This window comes from Desmodus rotundus, chromosome 9 (assembly GCF_022682495.2).
Source record: "Desmodus rotundus isolate HL8 chromosome 9, HLdesRot8A.1, whole genome shotgun sequence".
In the NCBI taxonomy this organism is placed as follows: domain Eukaryota; kingdom Metazoa; phylum Chordata; class Mammalia; order Chiroptera; family Phyllostomidae; genus Desmodus; species Desmodus rotundus.
Genome location: NC_071395.1, coordinates 48166516 through 48190443, shown reverse-complemented (window position 1 = coordinate 48190443; position 23928 = coordinate 48166516). Strand labels below are relative to the sequence as shown.

General features: G+C 57.1%; 2 protein-coding genes across 14 annotated transcripts in view; both read right to left on the bottom strand.

The window, feature by feature from the left end:
• Window positions 1–106: 106 nt before the first annotated feature.
• On the bottom strand, window positions 107–2968 carry USE1 (unconventional SNARE in the ER 1). 2 transcript variants are annotated; one of them, XM_053912092.1, is made up of 8 exons: window positions 2812–2968; window positions 2456–2505; window positions 2189–2267; window positions 1944–2096; window positions 1171–1298; window positions 996–1025; window positions 551–725; window positions 107–306 (listed from the first exon to the last, which is right to left on the bottom strand). In XM_053912092.1, exons 1-8 carry the CDS (start codon window positions 2911–2913, stop codon window positions 124–126), a joined length of 900 nt encoding a protein of 299 aa, XP_053768067.1. In that variant the 5' UTR covers window positions 2914–2968; the 3' UTR covers window positions 107–123. The 2 variants fall into 2 exon arrangements, with proteins under 2 accessions (XP_053768067.1, XP_024416602.1); XM_024560834.3 differs by lacking the exon at window positions 1171–1298 and adding an exon at window positions 1401–1413 and having other exon boundaries at window positions 996–1023; window positions 2812–2967.
• Window positions 2969–4237: 1269 nt separating this feature from the next.
• Window positions 4238–23928, bottom strand: part of MYO9B (myosin IXB) — an 82172-nt gene continuing 62481 nt past the window's right edge. For 7 of the 12 annotated variants that reach the window (XM_045195666.2, XM_045195672.2, XM_045195670.2 and 4 more), the window contains 23 exons: window positions 22906–23016; window positions 21466–21588; window positions 20044–20193; window positions 19795–19961; window positions 18022–18888; window positions 17219–17291; window positions 16962–17086; window positions 14521–14654; window positions 14081–14274; window positions 12260–12358; window positions 11967–12140; window positions 11813–11854; window positions 11558–11669; window positions 10608–10681; window positions 10026–10218; window positions 9808–9936; window positions 9206–9311; window positions 8909–9040; window positions 7716–7839; window positions 7209–7256; window positions 6721–6860; window positions 5657–5784; window positions 4238–5527 (listed from right to left, as the gene is read on the bottom strand). In XM_045195666.2, coding sequence (XP_045051601.2) covers window positions 5112–5527; window positions 5657–5784; window positions 6721–6860; window positions 7209–7256; window positions 7716–7839; window positions 8909–9040; window positions 9206–9311; window positions 9808–9936; window positions 10026–10218; window positions 10608–10681; window positions 11558–11669; window positions 11813–11854; window positions 11967–12140; window positions 12260–12358; window positions 14081–14274; window positions 14521–14654; window positions 16962–17086; window positions 17219–17291; window positions 18022–18888; window positions 19795–19961; window positions 20044–20193; window positions 21466–21588; window positions 22906–23016 — 3861 coding nt within the window. In that variant the 3' untranslated portion in view covers window positions 4238–5111. Of the gene's footprint in view, window positions 5528–5644; window positions 5785–6720; window positions 6861–7208; window positions 7257–7715; window positions 7840–8908; window positions 9041–9205; window positions 9312–9807; window positions 9937–10025; window positions 10219–10607; window positions 10682–11557; window positions 11670–11812; window positions 11855–11966; window positions 12141–12259; window positions 12359–14080; window positions 14275–14520; window positions 14655–16961; window positions 17087–17218; window positions 17292–18021; window positions 18889–19794; window positions 19962–20043; window positions 20194–21465; window positions 21589–22905; window positions 23017–23928 lie in introns of all 12 variants that reach the window. The other 5 variants (XM_045195667.2, XM_024560733.3, XM_045195675.2 and 2 more) reach the window with 4 other exon arrangements.

Here is a 23928-nt window from a genome sequence, read left to right as displayed (position 1 = left end):
CATGCAGTCTTTGTGGCTCCCTGGGGCCTCCAAGGGTCTTGCCAACCTGTCCATCCCAAAGGGTACCTCTGGGTAGGGGTGAAGAGCAGACAGAGGACAGATGGGGTGGGCTGGGCCAGGTCTTTATTTCAGTTTGGGCATGATACGGATGAAAAGGATCATGCTGATGAAAATGAAGCAGACAACGATAAGCATGGCCCAAAGCAGCCAGTTGACTGATTTCTGTGCGTGCTGCTCCAGCCGCTCTGATTCTGTCTTCAGCTTCTCCAGGTTCTGGTCGGCCATCTTGAGTGAGTGTGACAGGGTCTAGGGGTGAGGTAGGCGAGTATTGACAGGACTGGGGTCAAGTGTGGCCTCTCTCCCTACCGCCTTGGGGCAAGTCAGCACCTCTTGGTCCTTGCTAGTGCTGCTTCCTCTGCTGGAAGTGCCATTTTTGCCTTCTACTAAACTCCTATTTATCCAACCAAGTCCCAGCCCTGATGCCCCTCTACTGGGCAACCTTCTCTGATGCCCCAGGGCAGAAGCTGCAAAGCTCCCATAGTCCCCACACCTGGTTGTCTTTCTTGATGACAGTCTGGGCAGCCAGCGTGTTGGTCTTAAGGCTCCGGGCAAGGCCTAGCATTTCTTCTGCCAACTTCTCCTGGAGGTTCTGTTGTTGTTGCAGGACGAGGTCTAGCTCAGCGGCCGACTGCTTCTCATCCCCTGGCGTGGGCCCTGCCACCCCACTGACCTCACACATAAGTGGACAGGTGCACATGAGACAGGGTGGGGGAGGGGAAGAGACAAACACGTTCCCAGGGAACCCAGAGGTTATGGCTGCAGCCACTGCCGTATTTGGGGCTCAGTCTCCCCTTATTTGCTCTGGCTTCTGGGTAAAGCGTTCCCAGAAGTGGTGTCTGATGGGTGATTTAGACACTCGTGGGGGCTCCTCAGCGGTCCAAGGTTTGTCCAGCCCTCCTTCCCCCCAGTCTTGCCCAAGGGCTGAAGATACTCACGTCCTCTTCCTCACGTCCAGCTTTGGCTCTGGAAAAGGAACAGACCAAGCAGAAAGGAGGAGAGGATTCATTTTCGGTATTCAAGCTTGTTGACCACTAATTACCTGGGGTGGGTCTGCTACCCATAGGTCCTTTCCCAACTGATCATGCCTCAAAGCTCTAGCTCCAATGCCCTCTTGTCTGGGATGTTTTCCTCATCCTGGTCTGGGTTTCCTCTGGCCCCAGGTTCCTCCCTCCAGTTTCTTCTGGGGACCACCTCCTTTGTCCCAACTGCCCCCTCCAGACACGACTTGGTGATGGACCCTGTGGGAGCCAGATGAGGCACAAGGGAAGGGGAACAGCAAGGACACATGTCACATCCCAGGCAGTTGGGACTTGAGTCCTGTTCTGCTCAGGGCGACTCACCTCCTGCAGAATCCTGTGGGCAAAAGAACAGGCAGGAAATCACCCACCTTGTCATGTCCCCAAAACTGTCCTTTCTGCTCTCAGAACCCCTGCACCCTTAGTCAGGGCCCTGGGCTAGTCCTACAACCTCTGAACCTTAGTTTCCTCACTTATAAACTGGCAATGTCAACAGCTCATATTTTGAATGGTTTAGCTGATCTTTGTAAAGTGCTCAGAAAGGCACCCACCTGTCATCCTATTTTACAGATGAAAAATTCTTGTCTACCTGCAGCACATGGCAAGTGGCAAGCCAGGAGCCAAACCTTGCACTGGGCTAACTCTGTGGCTTAATCAGACAGGTGCCACTTTTGAAACAAACTCCTGTTCCTCTAGCAAAGTCCTGGCCAGAATGCCCCCTCTGCTGGGAAGCCTTGTTTTATAGCCTAAGGCAGAGGCCCCCTAGGGTCCCTGTTCCTGATATTATTTGTTGTTCTGGCCACCCCCCAGGCACTGAACTCCTGTCCCAGACTGAAGGGATCCCAAGGTCCAGGGAGGGAGCCCTACCGTGCCTAGCAGCTCACTCCGCATCTCGCTGGTGTATCGTGCGCGGGACTGCAGATGGACTGTCTTGGTGGCAGGCACCCGCTCCCTTGCTGTGGTGGGCACACGGCCAGGGGCCAGCAACTGGTTGGCTAGTGCCTTCTCCGAAGATGAGGTCTGCAGAAGAAGGAAGAGGGGTCACCACAGGGTCGGGTCCTGGGGACTCAGGACAGCCTGAGGGGGCTGAGGAAAGAGGCTCCCGTGCTCACCAGCTTCTCCGCCTGCAGCATCCCCTTCAGAAAGTCAACCTTGCGGGAATATTCATTGATCACCTCAGGGACCGGCTTGCTAGATGGTGAAACGTAGAAAAAGAAACCTTGCTTGCTGTCTTTGGTTCAGGGGAGGGTCGCAGCAGGGACCAGAGCCTGGGGGTCCCGCACAGAACCTACCCCTGCGCCCTATACCCTGTCCCCACACTCCGCCCAGGATTTGAAGCCGCTCTGGTCGCCTGCAGCGTGTACTTTCAGTACACTCACCTCGCGTGTACTTTCAGTGCCTGCAGCATGTCCTCGAGGGCTCCCACGTACTGGGGAGGAAAAGGGGGCGTCAGCCGGGTATCTCCATTTCGCCACCCCCCCCCCCCCCCCCCCGCCCCCATCATGCTCGAAGAGGGTAGAATCAAAAGAGGGGCTGGGGCCAGGCAGGGATGGAAATGGGAGGGGCCAAAGTCAAGGAGGCGCGGCCAGCTGAGCCCCGGGTAGTAGGGCGGACGTGGCTGAGCCCACCGAAGGGGCGTGGCCAGGGCGGATGGTGGGGCTGGGGAGACCCGCTGATAACCCCAGGCCCCGCCTTACAGAAGTCGAGATCTACGCAGCAGTGCAGGCCCCCTCACCTTCTCCAGACGCCACTCGTCCGGGTCCCGCTTCTCTGCTGCCATCGCCTCGCAGCGGCACAGTAGCCGAACCAGATTCAACTCCAGCCTCGATGCAGCCATCGCTAGCCAGAGACCCAGCCTCTTCCGCCGGCGCCATCTTAAGAGAGGGCGGAAGTGCTTCCACTTGACCTCCTTCCGGGGTGGGGCGGCGTACACCTCACGTTCGCTGTCCTATCTTTAGGGCGGGAGTAACATCTTGGTTCAAGGAGAGGCCATACTGTCCATGTTTACTTGGAGCCGAATTGCCTCTTTTCCTCGTGAGCACCTTAACCCTTCATGAAGGGTTGAGAGGACCACGGCCTTCGGTGTCAGGCCCACGCGCAACGCGTACCCTGCTCAAAATTCTTTCAACACACTCACTCCTGGCAGGGTGCTTTCCACACTGAGCTCTCCCACATCCAGGCAGCCTTCCCTAATTTCTTTGGGGCGGAGTGGGGGGTGGTGGTGGTGGTGGAGAGATCATGACCTTGGACTTCGAAATTCATGGCCTGGGGGACCATTCAGACTTACACGGTTATGAGCCTCTGGGTCCCAGCCCTGATTCTGACCCAACCCTCCCGCCTTTTCCTTGGCGTTTTCTCCTTTGGCAAATGGGCAGAGCGAGTGTCTGCCTCAAGGTGGACACAGGTTAGTTAGCCTTTGGAGCAAGAGATGGGGCTGGGCCGCACCTAAGGCCCAGGTCCCCATAGAAAGAACCCACTGGGCCTCCAGGGATGACCCTGGAATGCAACCCTTTGGTCTTCCCAGCCCTCGGGTCACCTGTGTGCCAATCTTGATAGTGGGACGGCTGCCCTCACAGGACACAATGGATGAGACCAAACCCAGGATGGGTAAAGGGAGGATCTAGAGGCAGATTCAACATGTTTTGAGTCCCAGTCACACCCCATCCCATGTGACCTTGGACAAGCCCCCCTAACTCTCCTGCAGGTGTAGTCTGTGCCATTCTCCTCCTGCTGGCAAGTTCCAACTGGTTGCCCACCCTCATGGGCCCCACCTGCCAGCCAGTTCCCAGTTTGGGACTAGTTTGTAGTCTGGGAGCTTGTGGATGGGGAGGTTGCTGCTGGCCCTGTGAGGCCATTGCCCCCCAACTCCTGCCCCCTCAGGCTGGATGGCCCCGGCTGGGATAGGCTGGGTGCTGAAACAGGGTGACAAGAGGCCCTGCTCTCAGGACAGCAGGCTCTTCTCACTGAATGCAGTTCCAAGAACTCCCTGCTCCCTCTGGTTTCTGGATCGATATGCGTGCGCCTCCACCAGGCCCAACTCCCTTGGGTGAAGAGTACGTGTGACATTCCAACAAGTGTTTGCTGGAGGATCCAGGCAGGTCCTCCCAGAGGAGGCGACATGCTCCTCCAACCCAGAGCAGGTATCACAGGCAAAGGCAAACACCTCTCAGGCACTTTTTATTTCACATGGTTTGTAGGATGCCTCTAGTCCCAGACCAGGGGCCATCTGTCCAGGTGTCCAGAGAGTGAGTGGAGCCTGAGAGAGGGAAGCCCCACTCTGGAGATTCCCCAGGCTTGTCACTGTAGGGATGTGCAAACCCCGGCCTTGCCCTCCGAGCCTGTGAGCAGTCCTGAGTTCCTGTTCTACCACTTGGGGCAGGCAGTGCCAAGGGCGGCCTCCTCCATTCAGGGAACAGTGGAGAGAGTGATGGCCACATCTGCGTATCCCTGGATGTGAGGTCTGTGGTGCCCCAGGTGGAGGCTGCCCCCCACCTCATGTCCTCACTCCAGCCAACAGCCTGGATCGTCATGGAAGGCTCCACCGCTCTTTTGCATATGGGCCAGGTGGCTGCTGGCCAGGCCTGAGGATGAGTCCCAGACAGACTGGGGCAGTCAGGTGCCCCAAGTGTCCAAATCCCTGGTCCAAGCCGTCCTCAGTGCGGCCTGAGCCTTCGAGGTTAGGCGGCCATGTGGGCTTCACTCTGAAGTCTGTGTCCAGGTTATAAAGGCGAGGCAGGGTGTTAATATAAAAGTTTGTACATACACATATAGAAAATTTGGTCTCCTGTTAAGACTCTTACAGTTCAAAGTTATGTAAACCAGGCACAAAGTAACAGTTAACTGTAAAACCGTACAAAAGGGAGGGTGGGAGAGGCCAGGCTGCCTGCCAGGATGTGGGGCTCTGCACAGAGCTGGTGCCCACCTCACATTACTCTTGGAGCTTTTCATTCCAGATCCTTCTCGGACAGCTGAATGCTTGTCTGGAACTCTGGCACAGGGCCATCCCAGATATTTGGACTCTGGCATTGCGGGCCATCAGCCATTGGCCTGGCCTGAGGTGGGGGGCAGGCGGTATGTCGGGGGGTCTGAGTACCTCCGCTTCACCCCTGGTGGCTGGCCGTCCTCGTCCAGGGGCTCTGGAGCGCCCTGCACGGGCATGTGTGCACCCGGAGTTACATACACAGAGTGCACCTGGTCCGGGCGGCGGGCAGGTGGCTCTCGGCGCCTCACTGGGACAGCAGCCTCCTGGACACCTGGTGCCCGGCCAGGGAGGTAGGAGGGCAGGCCAGGTGGGAGCTTGATGTTGGCCGTGGGCATGATGGGGGTCCGCCGGGGGGTCTTCACTCTGACCGTCACGAAGGACGACGGCCTTCGTCTCGGAGGGGTGGCCACCTCGGGGAGGGGGCTTGGGGTGGGCACACTGGGGCAAGGGAGAGCAGGTGCAGGGGGTCCTTTTGAAAGACAGATGGCAGAGTTACTGAAGCTTCAGGGTCAGCAGACAGACCCTCACCCAGGGGCCTGCCGGGGGGGGGGGGGGGTGGACATGGGAGGAAAAAAGCAGACGCTACCTTAATACTGACCTTCCGAGGTCCCCCGCCCAGCCCGCTCTTCCAGCAGGCTCTCGGTGCTGGCTGACGTCTCTGAGTCTGGGTTCTCCTCATCAGAGCCCCGAGGGTCCAGCTCTGGCAGCCGGTAGGTGATGTCTTCCCTGCAGGTGGGAGGGGTCACATGTCCAAGGCTATTCCCATGGAGAAAGACCCCACATAAAGTGCCAAGATGCTGGGGGACAGAGCAGGTCATCCTGGTCCTGCGTGTGACTCCCTGTACCCAGAATCACACCCCCCCCAAAGCATTCCGGACCCAAAATGCCCCTGACCCTGCAAAACTCACAGGAAGAAGGTGTTAGGCTGCTGGGTGAAGCCCAGCATCTGGTACTGAGCAAGTGGGGAGGGAGCTCCTGCCTTAGGACCTTTGCATATGTTTGTCATTCCTTCTGCCCAGAGCGCCCTTCTGTGTAAGACTAGGGTGGCCAGGTGCCCTGGGCCACATCTGTTCTCCTGGCATAATTTTTACTTTTATTTTACTTATTTACTTTTGAAGATTTTATTTATATTTTTAGAGAGGGGGTGGGAGGAAGAGAGGGAGAAAACCACCGATGTGTACAAGAAACATCCATCAGTTGTCTCTTGCACGCCCCCAAAATGGGGACGTGGCCAGCACCCCAGGCATGTGTCCTGACTGGGAATCGAACCGGCAGCCTTTTATTTCGCAGGCCAGCACTCAATCCACGGAGCCACACCAGCCAGGGCCTGGTGTAATTTTTAAGTAGTACCTCCTCTTTCATACTCACATCTCGACTGGGCACTAATTAGTCAGTCACCCTAGCTAAGGCCACCTTCAACACAAAGTTTGAACATCACCCCTATGGGTCACCATGCTTTCCTGTGGTCAAGCATGAGGCTTAAACAGAGCCCCAGACTGGCTGTGGTTTAGAACAGCAGCCCTCCATGTGGTGGGCACTGGACGGTGGAACTGAGCCTTGCCCATTGGCCCCCTAACGGCTAGGTTCCCTATTCAAAGTGGAGGGACTAGTGGATGGGGGCTGGGTGGTGCAGACGAGGCAAGGGGATGGAGGAACACTTGCTTCTCTTCCTTGATGGACTGGATCCGCTCGATGAGGATCTCCTTTTCTCGGTCCTCCTCATGGCCAGCTATCTCCTCCTCTGGCAGCATCCCCAGCTCCTCTGGGCCACCGCTGCTTCCCCGGGCCACGGGGCTCTTGTTCTGCAACAGAGAAGCAGCAGGTCTGGCCGGCCCCTTCAGGCGGGTGGGGTCAGCGCTGGTGGGTGGAGAGAGGGTAGCATGCACAGCTCTGGGCGAGGTTAGTTCTGCTGTGGACAGCTGGGCTTAGTGAGGCTTCTTCAGGGATGACTCGGGGACCCAGTGGCTCAGGCACAGCTGGTTAGTTGTTCTCAGCACAGGTAGTCAGCAGGAAATGGGCCTCCCTCAGCATGCGCTTACAGAGGTCAGGACATGCTGGGCCTATCCTACTAGGACTCTGAGGGCAGTGGGGAACCCCAGCATGCACTCCACTGAAGACATGCAGGGTGGGCCCTCTGATGGTGTACATACCAGGACCCCCTCATAGGGAGATGAAAACCCCAGTTTGAGAGGCCATGGCTGGGGGGAGAGATGAAGAGAGGGTGACCACGTGGGACCATGACCAAGACACTGGTTGTGTCATGGGCACTGAGCCACATCTGACCATGGTAACAAGCACATGGTCCTGCCATGGAAGCCCAGGACCCACCCTCTGAAGTCCCCCTTAACCCCCACTCTGGGCCACTTCTGTGGGATCAGTCCCCCATGGGCAGGGTCCAAGTCAGCAAGTACCAGGGCTGGAGAATGAAATAGCCCCATGCGGGTGACAGGTTTCCCTTTGTCCTGAGAGGCAGTCAGCAGAGAGAGAGAGGGTGGTGGTTATTTGGTTGAGGCAGGAACTGGCCCCTGACCAGGCTGCCTGTGGCCGGGGTTGTGCCTGGTAAGGGAAGTGAGACCCTGCCCTGACACCCAAGCCCCACTCACAGGGCCGCTCCTACCCAGGCCATATTCCAGCCCCACCCCACAACGTGCACTCACAGTGTTCTGTCTCAGGAGCGAGAGCCTGCGGAAGGCGATGCTCTCGGCGGCCTCCAGCTGGCTGATCTCCTCCATCTTCACCTTGTACTTCCTCATCTGTTCCTTGATCAGCATCTCCACACACCTGTGGAGAAAGCCCATCAAGAGGGTGACTCACTTAGGGCCTCCAAGGATGGCTGGCCAGGGGACCTGGTATCCAGGGAGGTACTGGCTGGAGACGGCACTGTGGCCAAGGCAGAGACCCATCCAGAGACCAGGCAGTGCCAGTGACGTGGTTGTAGCTCCCATCTTGACCCCAGCTCACTCGCTGTGTGCCCTTGGATGACTCACTTCACCTCTCTGAGCCTGAGTTCCCATCTCAACGAGCCTTCTGATTTGAAGGAGAAAGTATGCAGGCAGTTGGAGTGAACTGACTCCTCAGGCACCTTGCAGGGTGGGGATTATCCCATTTCACAAAGGAGAATAAAGTGCAGGGAGGCTGGGTGACTTGTCCTAAGGGCTGCAGGCGGCTGGACCCGAGGGCTCCAGAACATGCACTCTAACCAGCAGCTCATCTGCTCAGGAGTCAGGGCTGCCTGAGTGGTCAGTACTGGGGGCAGGGAGGGGGTGCTCAGCCTGGAGAGGTCAGTACCAGAGGGACTCCACCCGGAGAGCTCAGTACAGGAGAACTCAGCCGGGGTGGAGCAGTCACGACTCGATCTCCCCATCACCACCAGCACAAGAGAAAGCAAGAAGCAAAGGCTGGGCTGGAAGAGGCTGGAAGCAAATCTGTCAGGCCAGGCCAGGCTCCTCTCCTCACTGCCTAACTGTCACTGTTCATTAACCGTGACAAGAGTGGCCTAGGGGCTGTACTGCTGGGCCATCTTAGTATGTTTTGCCTTGTGAAATCCACCTATAGCAACAGGTTCTTGTTTTCTCGTCGCCTCAACAACGTCCTCTTAGTGACTGACATCTGACGACCTGAGGTTTTCTGAGGAACTTTTGCGGACGGCTCAGGGACAGAAGAAACCTGGAGACCAGCACTTCTGTTTGCTGCCAGCCGCTGGGAACACCGGCTTCATGTTGGCTGCTGCCCTGTGACGAGGGCTGAGTGCTCGCTCTCCTTCCCAGTTCTTTAGCCTCAAAGAAGCTGGGAGGGGTCGCTGGCAGGGCCACCCAGAGCGCGCGTGGGGTGGGGCTGGCCTGGCACTCACGTGGTGATCTTGAGGACGTCCTTCATGCTGGTCAACGGGTCTGAGTTGTCAGGGCAGCGCAGGAGGCAGGGCGCAAAGATGATGGCCAGCGCACTGGGTGACATGCGGTTTACGTCCTCGAGCAGGGCCACCCTGTGCAGCGAGTGGCAGTTAGGGGACGCCCGGGGAACCCTTCCAGACCCCTTAACATGGGCCCCTGTGCTGGTGCAGAACCAGCAGAGGACACCCGCCCGGGAGTGGGTGGTGGGGACTCCTGACAGGGACCCCGTCCCACGGAGAGCAGTGGTGGGCACTTGCTTGACCAGGTGGAAGATGAGCCGCTCCAAAGAGTTGTGATTGGCTTCCGGCAGGTGTTCCAGGACGGCGTAGATGGCAGCCAGTTGCTCCTGCTTCTCTGGCAGCTCTAGGAAGGCCAAGGTGTCAGCTGCCTAGGGGCCCCACCCCAACACATGGGGGACAGGAGAGCCTCCTGCCATGTGGGGCAATGCAGTGACAGAGGGGTCCTGGCCACATCTCACTCACTCGAACCCCCACCTTTTTTCTTTCTCTTAAAAATTTGTATTTATTATTTTTTAGACAGAGGGGCAGGGAGGGAGAGAGAGAGAGGGAGAGAAACATCAATGCTGTGAGAAATAACATTAAGTGGCTGCCTCTAGCACAGGCCCCCACAGGGGGACCTGGCCCACAAGCCAAGCATGTGCCCTGATGAGGAGTCAAACTGGTGACCTCTTGGTTTGCGAGGTGACACGCAACCCACTGAGCCACACCATCAGAGCCCAGGCCTTGCTTTTTCAGCTGTGACTAGGTGGTCCTGCCTCCCTGGCTAGCCACAGCCAGCTTGTGGCTATGACCCCTGACATCAGCCGCCCATCTGTCCCTGCCACCGCCATGGGACTCACCCACAGCTCGGAGGAAATCACCATACTGGGCAAAGGTCATGAGGGGCTCAGGCAGCTCCCTCAACCACTGCTTCAGCACCCCAGTGATGGCGTGGATGGGGAAGTTCTCCAGCTTGACTGCCGAGGGGTCTGCGGAGAGGGAGGGCGGGGCCCGTGAGCACAGCTCAGGCAGGAGCCCTGCATGTGTCTGCCTGCTGCCTGCCTGCCGCAGTACCCACCCGTCTGCAGTGCCTGCCGGAGCTCCCGCGTGCGGTTGGCGGCGCCTGACTTGCGGTAGAGGCCCTCGGTGTACAGGCCGTGCATCTCCACATGTTCCAGAAGCTTCTCCAGTACGATGGGCACTGAGGCCTTGTCGCTGGTCAGGCTGTCCACACACACGCCAAAGTGGCCTGGCTCGGCACCTGGCTCGCCCTGCAATGCCGGGGATGGAAGTGAAGCCTGGGTTAGCTGTCCTCCCTGTCCACCCCTGTGACCTCCTCTGTGGGCTCCGTCCCTCTGTCCCTCATCCCCCACTGCAGGCTGCTGAGTACACTGAGCTGCAGAGGTCAGCTCAATGGCTGCTGGGCAGGGGCTCTTGTGAGAGGCTCCTGCTGCTGGCCCAGAGCTTGGGACCCCGCCTTCCTTATGGGCAGTTAGGGGGGATTCCCTCCACCGCCCAGAGAAGGGACGAGCAGGGCTGGAGTCCGAGATGTAACACTGTGCCCTCAGGGGGCTCCGGCAGAACTAGGTGTGCTGGCTTGCGTGCACCTGGGCCCGAACCTAGTGTTGCTCTGGAAAGCTCCCGGCCGCGGTGGGCTCACCTTCCTCCCGCACGGGTAGGAGCAGTAGGTCTGGATCTTGTGCATGCACTTCTTGTGGCAGGTCATCTTGCACACTGGGAGGTCATGGTGGGGTGGGGTGGGGGGGCAGGGTGGTCACAGGCGGAGCATCAGGGACCCAGGCTCCCATAGTTCCCTGTCCCGATGGCGGGGGTGGGGGGACCCCTACAACTGAGTCCTGAACTTGCATCACACACATCTCTGCCCTGATTCCCAGGCAGGGGGGCTGTGTGGGCCGCTGTTCTCAGCTGGCGATTGTCAGCAGCCTCAGTGCCAGGAACAAGGGTTTAGGGGCTTACACCTCAGTCTGGCCAGGAGGCGGCCCTGGGGACTCGGCCTGTGACAGTGGGATGAGTGGTGTCGCTTTTGTTTCTCCCAGCCACACCAAGCCCCAGGCTACAGGTGTCGTGCATGGAAAGAAGGAATCAGCTGTGATAAACAGGTGGTGGCACCTGGGTGCACCCTTATCCAAGCTTAGGGACCCCTGCGCCACTGCGGAGGTATTTATGGCAGACGTGGGGTGGAGGGCTGTCCTCACACATGGCCCAGAGGGAGAGGACGAGACTCTGTGCTGAAAAGGAAGCCAGGCCTGGCGGGTCCTGGCAGGGAAACGCAAGTGCTAGAGGCCCGCTAGACCCCCCAGGCCTCCGAGGGCCAGCTAGTCTCCAGTCTTGCCTTGGCTACCTCCTGTCCACCCAACTGAGGGCCAGCAGGGCCACCCTGGGCTGTGCCCATCTCGCAGGGTCTGCTGGTGGGGATGGACTGGACTCTCCTGGAACATGTGGGAGGGGCTGCAGCTCAGGCAGTGTGTACAAAGACCCAGAGGTGGGCCACAGGGCGGCCTGATCTGGTGGGGGTTTGGTGGGTGAGATGTGGCCGGGGCAGAATTCTGGGAAGATCTGTTGTGCGGCCGGCTGGTCTGGGACACTCACCGCTGCAGAACAGGGCCTTGTCCATGAGCCAGATGTAGGAGAGGCACTGCTCGCACGACTGCGGGATGCTCACCTGGTAGCTGGCGAACACGTGCCCGTTGTGCTGCTGGACCTGGGGGCCGAGGGGGAGGGCGCTGAGCAGCCTCTCAGGGCCAGGGGCTGTTCATTCACTACTAGGTTTCTTCAGCAGTGGGTGGGAAAACACACGCTCAGTTGTGTACACTCACACAATTGCACGGGCACACTCATACTCACAGCGCGTTCCTGCTTCCGCTTCTTCTTCTGAGCTTTGCTTGGCTGTGAGGGAGCACAAAGGCAGGTCTGTGTGGGCTCCTGGGGTACCCCCTTTCCCCGCTGGCCCCCCACGCCATGCTGGCCCCATGCCCACACTCAGAGCGGCACGACCCACCTTGGGTAGCTCGAAGTCACTCTTGGTGTGCCCACGGGTGAACTCGTCTAGCAGCGACTGGAAGAGGTTGAGGACCAGGTTGGTGTCCTTCTCGCCGCGCTCGGCTGCCAGGTTGCTCACCACAATCTGGTAGTTCTCCATCAGGTCCTTATAGCCGACGTGGATCTTCCCGTTCTGTGGGGGCAGAAGGCGTGACCCCCTGGACAGACTGATGGGGGTGGTGGGGCAAGGTGCATCCTGGGGAAGGCTGGGTGATTGACAGGGCCCCCCTGGGGCTGGGGGGCTACACATACAGGGACAGAGTACATGGTCTTGAGGTTGCTCCTGAACTTCTCTGTGGCCTCGATGAATAAGCTCTCGATGGGTGTCTTCTGGGAACGCAGGTCATTTATCTGTAGAGGGAGAGAGGGTGGGAGAGACCCACTGTCCCTGTGTCTCCTCAGGCTGGGCATCTGAGCAGCCAACACTTTGCCCCGTCCCAAGCCCTGCCCTGGCTCCCCTGGGACTGCAGGGTAAAACCTGGGCCCTCTGGCCAACCCTGGCCTCTCTGGTCCATTTAGCCCAGATTCACACTGTTGCCACTTGGGGCTGGATCACCCCGTGGCGTAGGGAGCACTCCTGGTCTCTACCCACCAGGTGCCAATAGCACCCCTCAATTGTGACAACTAAAAACACCTGCAGATGTCGCCAAGTGTCCCCTGGGGGCAGAATTGCCACACAAGCACTTGATCCCTGGCGAGACCGGGCTGCCTTCAATGGCTTGATCATTTCACGATGCACCCACTGCCTACAGGGTCCCTGTCAGCTTGCTGCCCCCTGAGACCTCCCAGATCCCACTCTGCTCTGTATGCTGTGGAACTGTCCTCAGCTGGAGCCATGAACACCTGAGGCCACAGCTTATTCGCCTCAGCTGCACAAGTGCGTGTTCAGTCAGTATTGGCTACAAGACCGAGTGCTTCGTAAAAGCTTATTCTGAATAAAGTAAGTTCACGGCCACGGCTGGGCCACAGGGAGGCGGCTGGACCTAGAGGATGCAGGTGTGTGCTGCCCAGGTTATTCTGGATCTCCGTGTTTCTGCTTCCTTGTGTGCGCGAACACGTGGGGTGACTGCCCCCAAGGGTCACTGTAATACAACAGATGAAGTGTCTTCTAACTGCAGATTTCAAACGCCCTGGGCAGGCACCACAGGCTAAAACGTCCCTGCTGGGTACCTCACGCCCACGTCTGCACACATGCACGCGGGAGACAGCTGCAGCCCGGGCTCCAGCCCCTCACCATGGCCCTCGGGACAGGCTCGTCCCAGAGTGAGACGCTTCGGATTGTAACATGGCTCCACAGGTTTTGTCCAGCCCCCTAATCAGCCCCCTAGTAAGACCCACAGACATTTTGCAGCAAAACTTACATACAGTTGGTCCTCCATACCTGTGGGTTTTGCATCTGTAGTTTTAAGCAATTAAAAAAAAGTCCCACAAAGTTCCAAAAAGCAAAACTTGAATTTGCCATGTGCTGAGCACTACACTGAATTCACATGAGGGACCTTATGGCAGCCTATATACAAATATAAGGGACTTGAGCACCACAGATTTTGGTCCTTATAAAAAAAATATTTTTTAGAGCAAGGGGAAGAGAGGGAGAAGGAGAGAGAGAGAACCATCAATGTGTGGTTGCCTCTCACACACCCCCAACTGGGTACCTGGTCTGCAACCCAGGCATGTGCCCTGACCGGGAATCGAACCGGCGACCTTTTGACTCTTAGGCTGGCACTCAGTCCACTGAACCACACCATCCAGGGCAGGTTTTGGTCTTTACTGGGGTCCTGGAACCTATTCCCTTTGGATACTAAGGGACAACTGTTCTATGCTGACAAAGAGGAAATGTAAGTTACAAGGGGTCCCCGCGAGCCCAGGCAGGCTTCCAGAAAACGAGCTGATGCCAAACGGAGGAACAAGTGCCGCTTTCTATGTGCCTGGACTTGCTGTTTCCGGCCTGCTAGGGGGGCTCAGAACACTTTGCTGGGTGGTGACAGTCCTTCTGGGGAGGCCCCGACCTAAGCCTGTGTACGCCCCCCCACCGTGTGTGTCCTCTGCCCCTGGCCCGGCCCCTCACCAGCCCACCTTGTTGAGCAGGAACTCATCCAGGTACTTGAGCTCGTTGGCATTGGTGATCTTGCGGAACACGGATTCCCGCCACTTCTCTGACACGGTGATTCTGCCAATCTTGAAGTTTCGGTTTTTCTTCCCTTTGCCTCCTGGTTCCTTGGTGTGCTTCTCTCCCGTGGTGTGGCGGTGCTGGTGGCTGGATGGGGCTGCTGGGGAGAAGGAGCAGCTGGTAAGGGCGGGTCTGGGGGAGAACGCAGCTCAGCCTCTGGGGGCACGGTCACAACCACACAGAGAGCCAGGACCCGTCACTGCTGCAAATGGGCCCACAACTGGAAAGTGCCTCCAGGGCTAGAAATCAGCCTTGAGGCTGTTTGCCTCGGGCCCCTCCTGGGAATGGACATCCTCAGGCGCCCCAGTGGCTCTGCTGTCCCTCCCTGAGGCTGGGGGCCACCAACCTTCTGGATTCTTCTTCATGGTGGCAGATTCCAGCATGACCTGCCCCGGGACCAAGTTCTCTGTCTCCTCCACGCCCTCCAGGCTGTACTTCTTCTCTTTGTTCTTATGCTGGAAAAGTCTCTTAAATGTGGACCTGAAGGAGAAAGTACGGGGTTCTGTGTAAGCCTCAGGGAATGAAAGCAGATGTGAGGCCAAAGAAAGGGTCATCTTACCATAAAGAGGTCAAGAACCCTTTTCTTTGTTACCCACAGAACCGAATGCTTTGTTATCAGTCGTGAGCTGATGGAGGAGTCAGGTGAAAAGGCACGATGTTGAGCAGATGCTGACCTCATTTTCACATAAAACATAAAACCACTCCCTGTCCTCCTCATGTGTTTTTACGGCACAAGGTTAGGAAAAAATCAACACTGAGTCCTGCACTGTGGCTGCTGGGTACGTGGTGAGGTGAGCAGTGGCCCCCCAAGCGTTGCGTCCAGGTGCCAACGCGCAGGCCTATGAGCATGACCTGATCGGGGAAAGGGGTCTCTGCAGATGTGACCGGATGCTACAGACTGAACATGCACGCCTTCCTGAGTTCACACGCTACAGTCGATGCCACACGCTGACTGAGTGCTGCCCGAGTGCTGCCCGCCCGGGTATCGCCTCAGAGATCGAGACTGGCTGGGCTCGTGAAAGGATCACCGTGCCTTTGGCTAGAGTTTTACTACATCTGTCCTTGGAAGAGGAAATAGAAGTCATGAAAAGAAGTGGCTAGTTCGAAGTCCAAATTCTTATTTTATGGATGTAAAATGTCAGGCTGCTACAAGGTTACCAGTTTTCAGCCATGCTTAGTGGGTGGCTCCTGGCGCAGGTTGTGCGGCAGCGCTGTGCCAGCCGACAGGAGGAGAGGCTGGGCCCACAGGAGGGCGTGCATTTGGGAGGAAGCAACACTAGTGATGCACACGGCTCCCCGAATTTGTGTTATGTCACAGAAAGCCTCACAGTTAATCTCCCAGGATGATGTCATTACGTTTAATTTTGTAACTATACAACAGTGATCTCCCATTTTGGTGTCAGTTTTTCAATAAAGTTTTTTTTTGAAAGCTGTTTTAAAAGATTTTATAATTTATTTTTTAGACAGACAGGAAGGGAGGGAGAAAAGGAGAAAAACATCGCTGTGTGGTTGCCTCTTGTGCGCCCCCAACTGGGAACCGGGCTCGTAACCCAGGCATGTGCCCTGACTGGGAATCAAACTGGCGATCCTATGGTTCGCAGGCCAGCGCTCAATCCACTGAGCTACACCAGCCAGGGCTCAATAAAGTTTTGATTATGGACAAAAAAAATCATGCTGAAGCCTAACGCCCCAATGTGATGGTATCAGGAGGTGGGGCCTTTGGGAGGTGATTAGGTTGTGGGGGTAGATTCATCATGAATGAGATTAGTGCCCTTAGAAGAGGCCCCAGAGAGCTTACCCGGGCCCCTGCTGCCGTGTGAGGACAGAGAGAACATGCTGTCTATGAACCAGGCAGCAGGTTCGCACCAAACACCAACTCTGCTTGACACCCTTGATCTTAGACTTCCAGCCTCCAGAACAGCGAGAGCTAAATGCCTGTTGTTTAAGCTGCTCAGTCTGAGGTATTTTGTTACAGTGACCTGAATGGACTAATACACTAAGTGAAAGATCTCAACATGAGATCATCTGGACTTCCCAAATGGGCCCTAAATCCAACGGTAAGTGTCCTTGTAAGAGACAAGAAAAGAGACGACACAGGAGTGAGGCCATGTGAGGACGGAGGCAGAAGTGGAAACGATGCATCCATAGGCCAAGGATGCCAGGAGGCTCTAGAAGCTGGAACAGGCAGGAGGGAGGCTGCCCTGGGGCCTCCAGAGGAAGTCTGCCCGTGACGCCTGGACTGTGGACTTCTGGCCCCCAGCACTGTGAGAGGGTACGTTTCTGTTGTTGGAAGCCTTCCTATTGGTGGTTCTTTGTTTTGGTGGTGAGGGCTCCCCACAGTGGGTGACCCTGCCTCCCCCTACAGCCTCTACTTTGCCTTCCTCAGCCTCTCTGGATCAGTTCCCCTGCTCTGCAGCCCATTCTCTCTGCTCTGGGATAGAACCATCCATAGCATCTGGGTAAGAGCTACTGGGGACAGAGCCTTGGCCTAGTCTTCCTGCCCGAGGACCCAGGAGGTACTGAGGTAGGGACAGGGCAGCTGGTTCTGATTCCACAGAAAGCCCAACGGAGCCCATCTGTCTGGACCCAGAGGAGGTAAGACAGATGGGCTCCAGTGGGGTCGTTTTACCCGGTGCTGCCAGGACCTGGGCTCCCATGAGTGCCTCTCACCACAGACCTGCTGCTGAGCAAGCCCCTGCCCGACTCAGCTCCGTAAATGCTGTTCGCTAGGAGCCCAGACCACTCCAACACTGGAGGTCGGAGCCCCCCGCCCAACCCCACACTCACTTAGAGTCGGCCTGCGGGCCTGGGGGCAGCCCCAGGTCTGTGCCAGCAGACGCGTCGCCTGACTTCTTCTTCTGGACGGCTGGCTTCTTCGTGCTGGGCTCGCCGTCCACGCTTTCCGACAGAGGCTGAGAGGGAAGAGGGCCGGGTAAGCAAAGGCAGGCAGCCTCGCTGGAGGGAAGCGAGGGGTTCCTGTGTCACTGTGCACTCTGTCCACTGACACTTCTCCCTGAGGGGAGAGCTGCAGCCTGAAGCTTTACCTGAGTCTTGGCCTGGGCCAGGGTGGGGAGCAGCTTGGAGACATCACTGGTGGATAGTGAAATGCGTCTCTCCCTGCGAGATCACAGAAATGTGGCTGTTATCGAAAAGAAAGCGTTCAGATGTGTTTTTGGTTTTTGTAACTCAGGGTAATTCTATTGGCATCACGTGGGTGGAGACTGGGGAGGGACACTGCTCTGCAACCCCACAGTGCACAGGACACACGGCGAGGCAGCTAGCCCCAGAAGCACGCGTCCACCTCCACTCTCCTTTCCTTTGGCCAAGTGGGCCTCTGGGACAAGGGTCTGGCACTTGGAATCACTGATAATTAGCTAAAGTAGAGTCAGGCAGGGCGAGCTGAGAGCTGGGTGCTTTTCCTCCAGCTCCTGAATGAGTGTAAGCCCCCCTTCACTGATGAGGAGACTGAGGCCCAAGTAGGTTAGGGAGTGGGGCCTCCTCCCACAAGGCCAGGTGCTTGCTGAGTGAACACAGCTGGTTTCAGTGGGGGACCCCAGGGTTCGGCGTTCCATCAGGCCCCAGCAAGGAGGCCTTGGCAAGTGCCTCATCCCTGCCGGGCCTCTCCCTCCTTCCTCGGGGCCCCACCCATCTGGTGTCAGCCTTGAACATGGAGCTGCTCATGTGTTTTGGGGACACCTGCACCCTCTGGTACATAGGGCGGCCCCACCCAGCGAACAAGCCGGCCCCAGGTGCTATTGTGTGAGGCCGGTCCTGCTGCCAGGCTTTGACAGTGAGTCCCCTGCCCTGCCCGCCCACCGTGCTCAGACAAAGGAGGCGTGGGGCTTACTCTGTGGGTGTGAGGGAGGCCCCTGTGGCCCGGTGTCGATCGCTAAGGTCCAGGGACTGGCTCAGCATAGTGCTGGGGCCGGCAGAAGTCAAGTTCTTGCCCCGCCACAGCTCCACAGCATTGGCCAGCCGCTCAGAGGCCAGGTCTCGGTACCGCTGAATCTGGGTGGAGCCTCCAGGGCTCTCAGGCCTGTCCTGTGCCCGTGGGCCACCACTTGGCTTGCTCTTATCCTGGGGAGTCTCAGGGGTGGTGTCGGGGGCCGGTATGCTGACCCCGCTGTCCAGAGCCAGGCTGGTGGGCCTTTCCGTGAAGTCCTGGGGTTCCTGTGGGGTTACTCTGGGCACATGGCATGCTGGCGTGGCATGTGGTAGTCCCTCAGGCTGATTTTCAGGAGCAGAGTTCTCTGTATCTGTCCCTGTGTCTGAGGGGACTTCATCTTCTCTGCTTTCCCTTCTGTCTTGGGGGAGGCACTCCTCCTGCTCTGGGGAAACCCTCCCAGCAGGTTCTCTGAGGGTGTTTTCATCTTTATAAGACTGGATATGTTTATGCTGGAGTTCCACATGCTCTAGTCCTCTCTGCCGCCGAGACTCGCGCTTCTCCCGGCTGCTGGGCACTTTCTCATTACCTTCAGTGGCGTTTTTCTGGGGTGAGGGAAACTTCTCTGGGCCGGGGCCCTCTGTTTCAGGGTGGAGGCTCTCTGCCGGGGGCTCGTGGCTCGGCCTCACCTCGGGCTCCAGTGTCAAATGCCCACTGTCCTCCGGCCGTTCTGGACCTAGCCCACTCACTGCAGTTTCTTCCCTCGAGGCTTGCTGGGCTTCCCTCTCCTTCTCTTCCGCCTTCTGCTTCTCTGTGACCATCTGGCGGAAGCTGGTGCGGGGAGAGTAAAGGGGGTGGGTTCACGAACAGATGTACCTGTAGCTCCCAGAATCTATTCAGGTTGTTGGGGGCCTCTGAGCCATGCTCTGGTAAGACCCCCGTGCTACTTCTGGGCTGGGTCGGGGGGCCCAGGCATGGTCTCTGGCTTTCTCAGCTAGGAAAGGGGGACCTAGGGGAGTGGGCCTGTTCTCATGGCCATCTCTGACCTGGGTTTGCCTGGCTAGTTCTGGAGTACCTTTGTTAGATCTTTGTGCGAGAGACCTGTTAGGAAACCCCTGAATTCTAAGCCCCAGCTGGAATGGCTCAGTGGATTGAGTACTGGTCTGTGAACCAAAGGGTTGCTGGTTTGATTCCCAATTGGGGTACATGCCTGGATTGTGGGCCAGGTCCCCAATATGGGGACATGTGAGAGGCAACCACACACTGATATTTCTTTCCCTCTCTTTCTCCCCACACCTCTCTAAAAACAATAAATAAAATCTTTAAAAAAAAAAGAAACCCCTGAATTCCTTTGGGGCCCCTGGCCTGGCAGACCCCCAAGCTCCATGTGAGTGTGGTGCAAGGGGAGCCCACCGCGGGCCGGTCCAGAGTGGCCTGAACCCTCCCCTTCTGAATCCTGGCACTCGACTGACAGGCCTGGAGTGGGGAGGTACAGGTGTCCCTGGTGGTGACCAAATACAGCTGATGGTGACCTGGGGCTTTGCTGTAAGCACCACCCACCAGCCCTGGAATATCTCTCTGGGACTTATGTGCCCTGATGGCTGGATTCCCACCAGGACCTTGCCAGCCTCCCTGTGTCCAGAATGAAGTTCTGATAGCTCTACCTGCATCTTAGGCAGCTTATGGGCAAGTAAACTTTTGGAACATTCTGGGGGGACAGGGCCTTGTTCTACTCACCTCTTGCGCTGCAGGTACCCCCTGCAGAGGCTCTGCAGGCAGATGATGCCCTGTCTCTGGCGCCGGTAGGCCACCCGATGCCGGTAGCCCCTCCATGTGGCCTGAAGGTACACGGCTGCCTGTGTCCTCTCCAGAGCCCGACGAACGCGGTAGGACCGCCAGCAGGACTGAGGGCACAGCAGACATTCAAGGGCCAGATGTGCATCGCCATGGCCGCCCCCACACCCGGCCCTTGGGCCCATTTGATACCTGGATGGTGATGGCCGCCCGCCTCATCTGTAAGAAGTGCCGGCGTTCCAGCACCATCCGGAACCAGCTTTGCAGGAGCAGGATCTTCCATACCACCTCCCGGTGCAGCGTTGCCTGCAGGGCCTGCCGCTCCGTCTCCTTCAGGAAGACCTGGGGGTGTGGGCAGAGGAGGACTCAGCAAGGCCCCCAGAACCCCGGAGTCCAGGAGGCTTGTGCAGCCACCTTGGGAGTGAGTGCTGACTGATCTGACCAAAGGGAGTGTTTTTTATTTGTTTACTTATTTTAAAAGATTTTTTTAGAGACAAGGGAAGGGAGGGAGAGAGGGAGAGAAACATCAATGTGCAAGAGGAACATTGATTGGTTGCCTCTCACATGCCCCCAACCAGGGACCTGGCCTGCAACCCAGGCATGTGCCTTGACTGGGAATCAAACCGGCGATCTTTCAGTCTGTAGGATGATGCACAATTGGGCCACAGCAGTCAGGAAGGAGAGTGTTTTTTTTAAATGTATTGAGATGCAATTCATGTAGCATAAAATCAACCACTTAAACAACTCAGCGGCATTTAGAGCATTCACCACCTCTACCTAGTCTAGAACATTTCGTCACCCCCCAAAGGAGACCCTGTCCCAGTGAGCAGTCACTCCCCATCCTCCTTCTCTGACCCTGGCAACTGCTAATCTGCTTTCTGTCTTTTTGGATTTGCTTATTCTAGATGTTTCACCTAAACAGAATCACAAACTATGTGGCCTTTTGTTCTGCCTTCTTTCACTCAGTGTAACGCGTTCAAGGTTCACCCTCAAATCAGGGCTGGGTGACACTTCCCTGGGTGGGCGGACCACGTTTTGTCTACACGTTCATCCGCTCGTGGATACCTGGGTTGTCTCTTCCTTCTGGCGACTGTGACTAATGCTGCTATGAACAGGCGTGTACCAGAATTTGTTTGAATACCTGTTTTTGGTTCCTTCGGGTCAATATCTGGGAGAGGAATGGCTGGGTCACATGTGCTGGGAACCATGAAGGGACTTTTCACATCAGGTGAACTTATAACGGGGAGTTCACCTCAGGACTCATTGGACAAGAAACAACCAGCATCTATCCTGGGGTGGGAGGTGGTTTCTGGAGGGAAGAAGTCTGCCCGACACTACAATGGTCACAGTCTGGCCCCTCAACACCCCATGGAATGATGTCACTGTCTGTAACCGGATGTGAGGAAACCGGAAGCAGGCCTGATGCCTGAGCCCCTGCTGCAAAGGTGCACCCTCTGCCTTCCAGTAAGAAATAATGTGCTGGGTCCCAAGAAACACACTCTCTCAGGAGAGACCCTTATGGTTTAGTGTCTGACCCAGGACCGTGGGAGGACCCTGTGTATGATGGAAGGTGGGGTGCGGGTCTGCGGCCACCCCCAGTGCGGGGATGCTGACCTTGGTCTTTCCGATCTGGTAGTTCCTCTTGTCGACGTTCATCTTCTCCAGCAGGGCAGAGATGACCTCCCTACAGGGCGTGGTGTTCTTGGGCAGCAGCACCTGGAACTGTTCTGTGAAATCCTGGGTGATTTCGGTCGAGAGAAGAGAATCCGAGTAAGTGCCACCAAGAAGGATGACAACTCCCTCGTCAAGCTGAGTTTCCGAAGCTGAAACTTGGTTTGACGTAAACAGTATTGATGAAGCTAAAACCTTGGACGTTCTGCAATTGTCTAAAGCTCAGGGAAAACCATTGCAGACACAGAGCACTGGATCTTCCAGTCAGCTGGTGAGTGACGACCGAGGGCCTGTGTGGTGCTGGCATTGTTGGGGAGGGTGCCCGGGGGACAGGGCCATCCTTGGGGGGCTCACAGTCTACGGCTCGTTAGAGGGCTGGATCATAATGAGAGGTATGTGCCTTTTAAAAAAACAATTATGTTAAATTTGAAGAGCCAGTCATTAGTAAAACACACTAGCGTTTATTTTCTCCCTTTTCTGTCACTTTGCCTTTTCTATTTACATAGGGTCAGAAAGATGGCATTTCCATTCTGTGGACAAGAAAAGAAAGGCATGCCATGGTGAAGCCACGTCCCCAAGGCCATATGGAGAAGCCTAAACAGGTCACCGCCTCTGGCTTTGGGGCCAGTGCTCACTCAAGCACCACACAACTGGTACCAGCTAGCGTTATGAAGCCAGAGGTCTCAACCCAGGCCATGCTGACCCAAGGGGACATTTGGCAGTGTGTGGAGACATCTTGAGTTGTCACAACCTGGGGGCAGAGGCTGAGTGTGCTACTGGCATCGAGTGCGTGGAGGCCAGGGAGGCTGCTCCACGCCTTACAGCGCACAGGATGACTCTACCACAGAGAATGACGCAGCCCCGTGGGCCAATGGCACCATGACTGAGAAACCGCCCTACAATCTGGTCTTCAACAATGTGAAGTTACTAATGATCCCTTGTGTTTCAAGAATGCCCAGGGGGCCATCTCTGAGGCCATCATTTCCCTGGGCCTCAGCTTTCGTATCAGGAAACAGGAACCAGGGCCCTGGTGCTGCTGGTGGGCAGAATGAAAGCATTGGGTATAAAAGCGTCCAGCACAGAATGTGCTCAGCAAAGGGCAGAGCTGCCCAGGGATCTGCTTGTGCAAATCCCTCTTCCCGGCTTGATTCATGCCTCTGTGTCCTTCAAAGCTTGGCTTGGGCCCAGCCACCTCTTCTGAGGAAACCTGCCCTCCTATGACAGAGAATGATCTGGTACAAATGCCAGTAGGCCCGGAGGGGAAGCCCTGGCATAAAGTAACCTGACAGGTTCACGCTAAAGGGCAGCATCCTCTCTGGAAGCGGAGGGGGCCAGCCCTCGGCCCTCCACTGCGTAGTAGGCGGCTGCACCTGTTCGGCCTACCTGGAACGTGTACTTGGCACTGTAGCCGGACCTTCGGATCCGCACAGTCTCCAGCATGCCCGTGTAGCGCAGCTGCTGCAGCACCAGCTCATCGTCGAAGCACAGCTCTTTCTGAAACAGGACGCGAGTCATCAGGGCAGGTGCCCGGGCAGACGCCCAAGCCTGTAGGTGGCTGGGGCTGGGGAGTGTGGGACAAGATCCCGCGGGATTCCAGATGCAGACATGGTCCAGAACACATGCAGGCCCTGGCTGCTGTGGAACAGTCCCTAGCACAGATGCTGTGGGCACCTGAGACCCGCCTTTCCTTGCTCCAGACACACGTTTTGGAACAAAGAGGAGGCCACTCAGCAGCACGGCTTAGAGCAGTCATCTTTTCTAGAAAACCTGGTACCCGATCTGTTCTAATCCCTGGTGTGCAGGAGACAGATGTCACTCCTTGCTACCCCAATTAAGGCTCGTGTGCTACAAAGAGCTCTTTTCTAAGGGCCCCGACCCCGACCTGTGCTGAACCTGTGCTCTGTGACAGGTACCAGGGTGAGTACTGGGGATTCCATGGACAGGAGGACACAGTCTGGGGGTACGGAGCCAGGCACACATGTGAAGCGGGTGGACGCTGCTGGGGCCCCTGCGAGAGGTGTTACTGGAGAGAGGACCCTGGGCTGACTACTGGGGAGGTGGGTGGGGAAAGCTGGGTGAAGGCCCAGAGAAGGAGGGGGAGGCTGAGGGGCTGACAACGGTATAGCCATCTGCCTGCTGCAACAGGGGCGAGGGGAAGGAGGGGCCAGGAACAATGCTGGCTCAGGGGCTTCAGGCCCGGAGCTCAGGGGGCATAGCCTCCATGCCCCTGGGTGTTATTTTAAGTAGATGGAGGGGAGGGAACGGCATGGGGGCGGTGTTGTCACAGCTGGGTGGAAAGGGGGTGCTGTTTCCAGTATCTGGTGGGCTCTTGGAAGCTAGGGATGCTGCTTAATACCCTATAATGCACAGGACAGCCCCCCACCTCAAAGAACCATCTGCTGGCAC

Bases quoted from the DNA above. Each gene is read 5' to 3' on its own strand.
- USE1 (XM_053912092.1), bottom strand. From the start codon at position 2,913: ATGGCTGCATCGAGGCTGGAGTTGAATCTGGTTCGGCTACTGTGCCGC. The intron at 1,026-1,170 runs AGGGCATTGGAG...TGTTCCTTTTCC, and splicing joins AGGAAAACATCCCAGACAAG to AGAGCCAAAGCTGGACGTGA. The intron at 726-995 runs GTGAGTATCTTC...GTGTGAGGTCAG, and splicing joins CTGGACGTGAGGAAGAGGAC to TGGGGTGGCAGGGCCCACGC.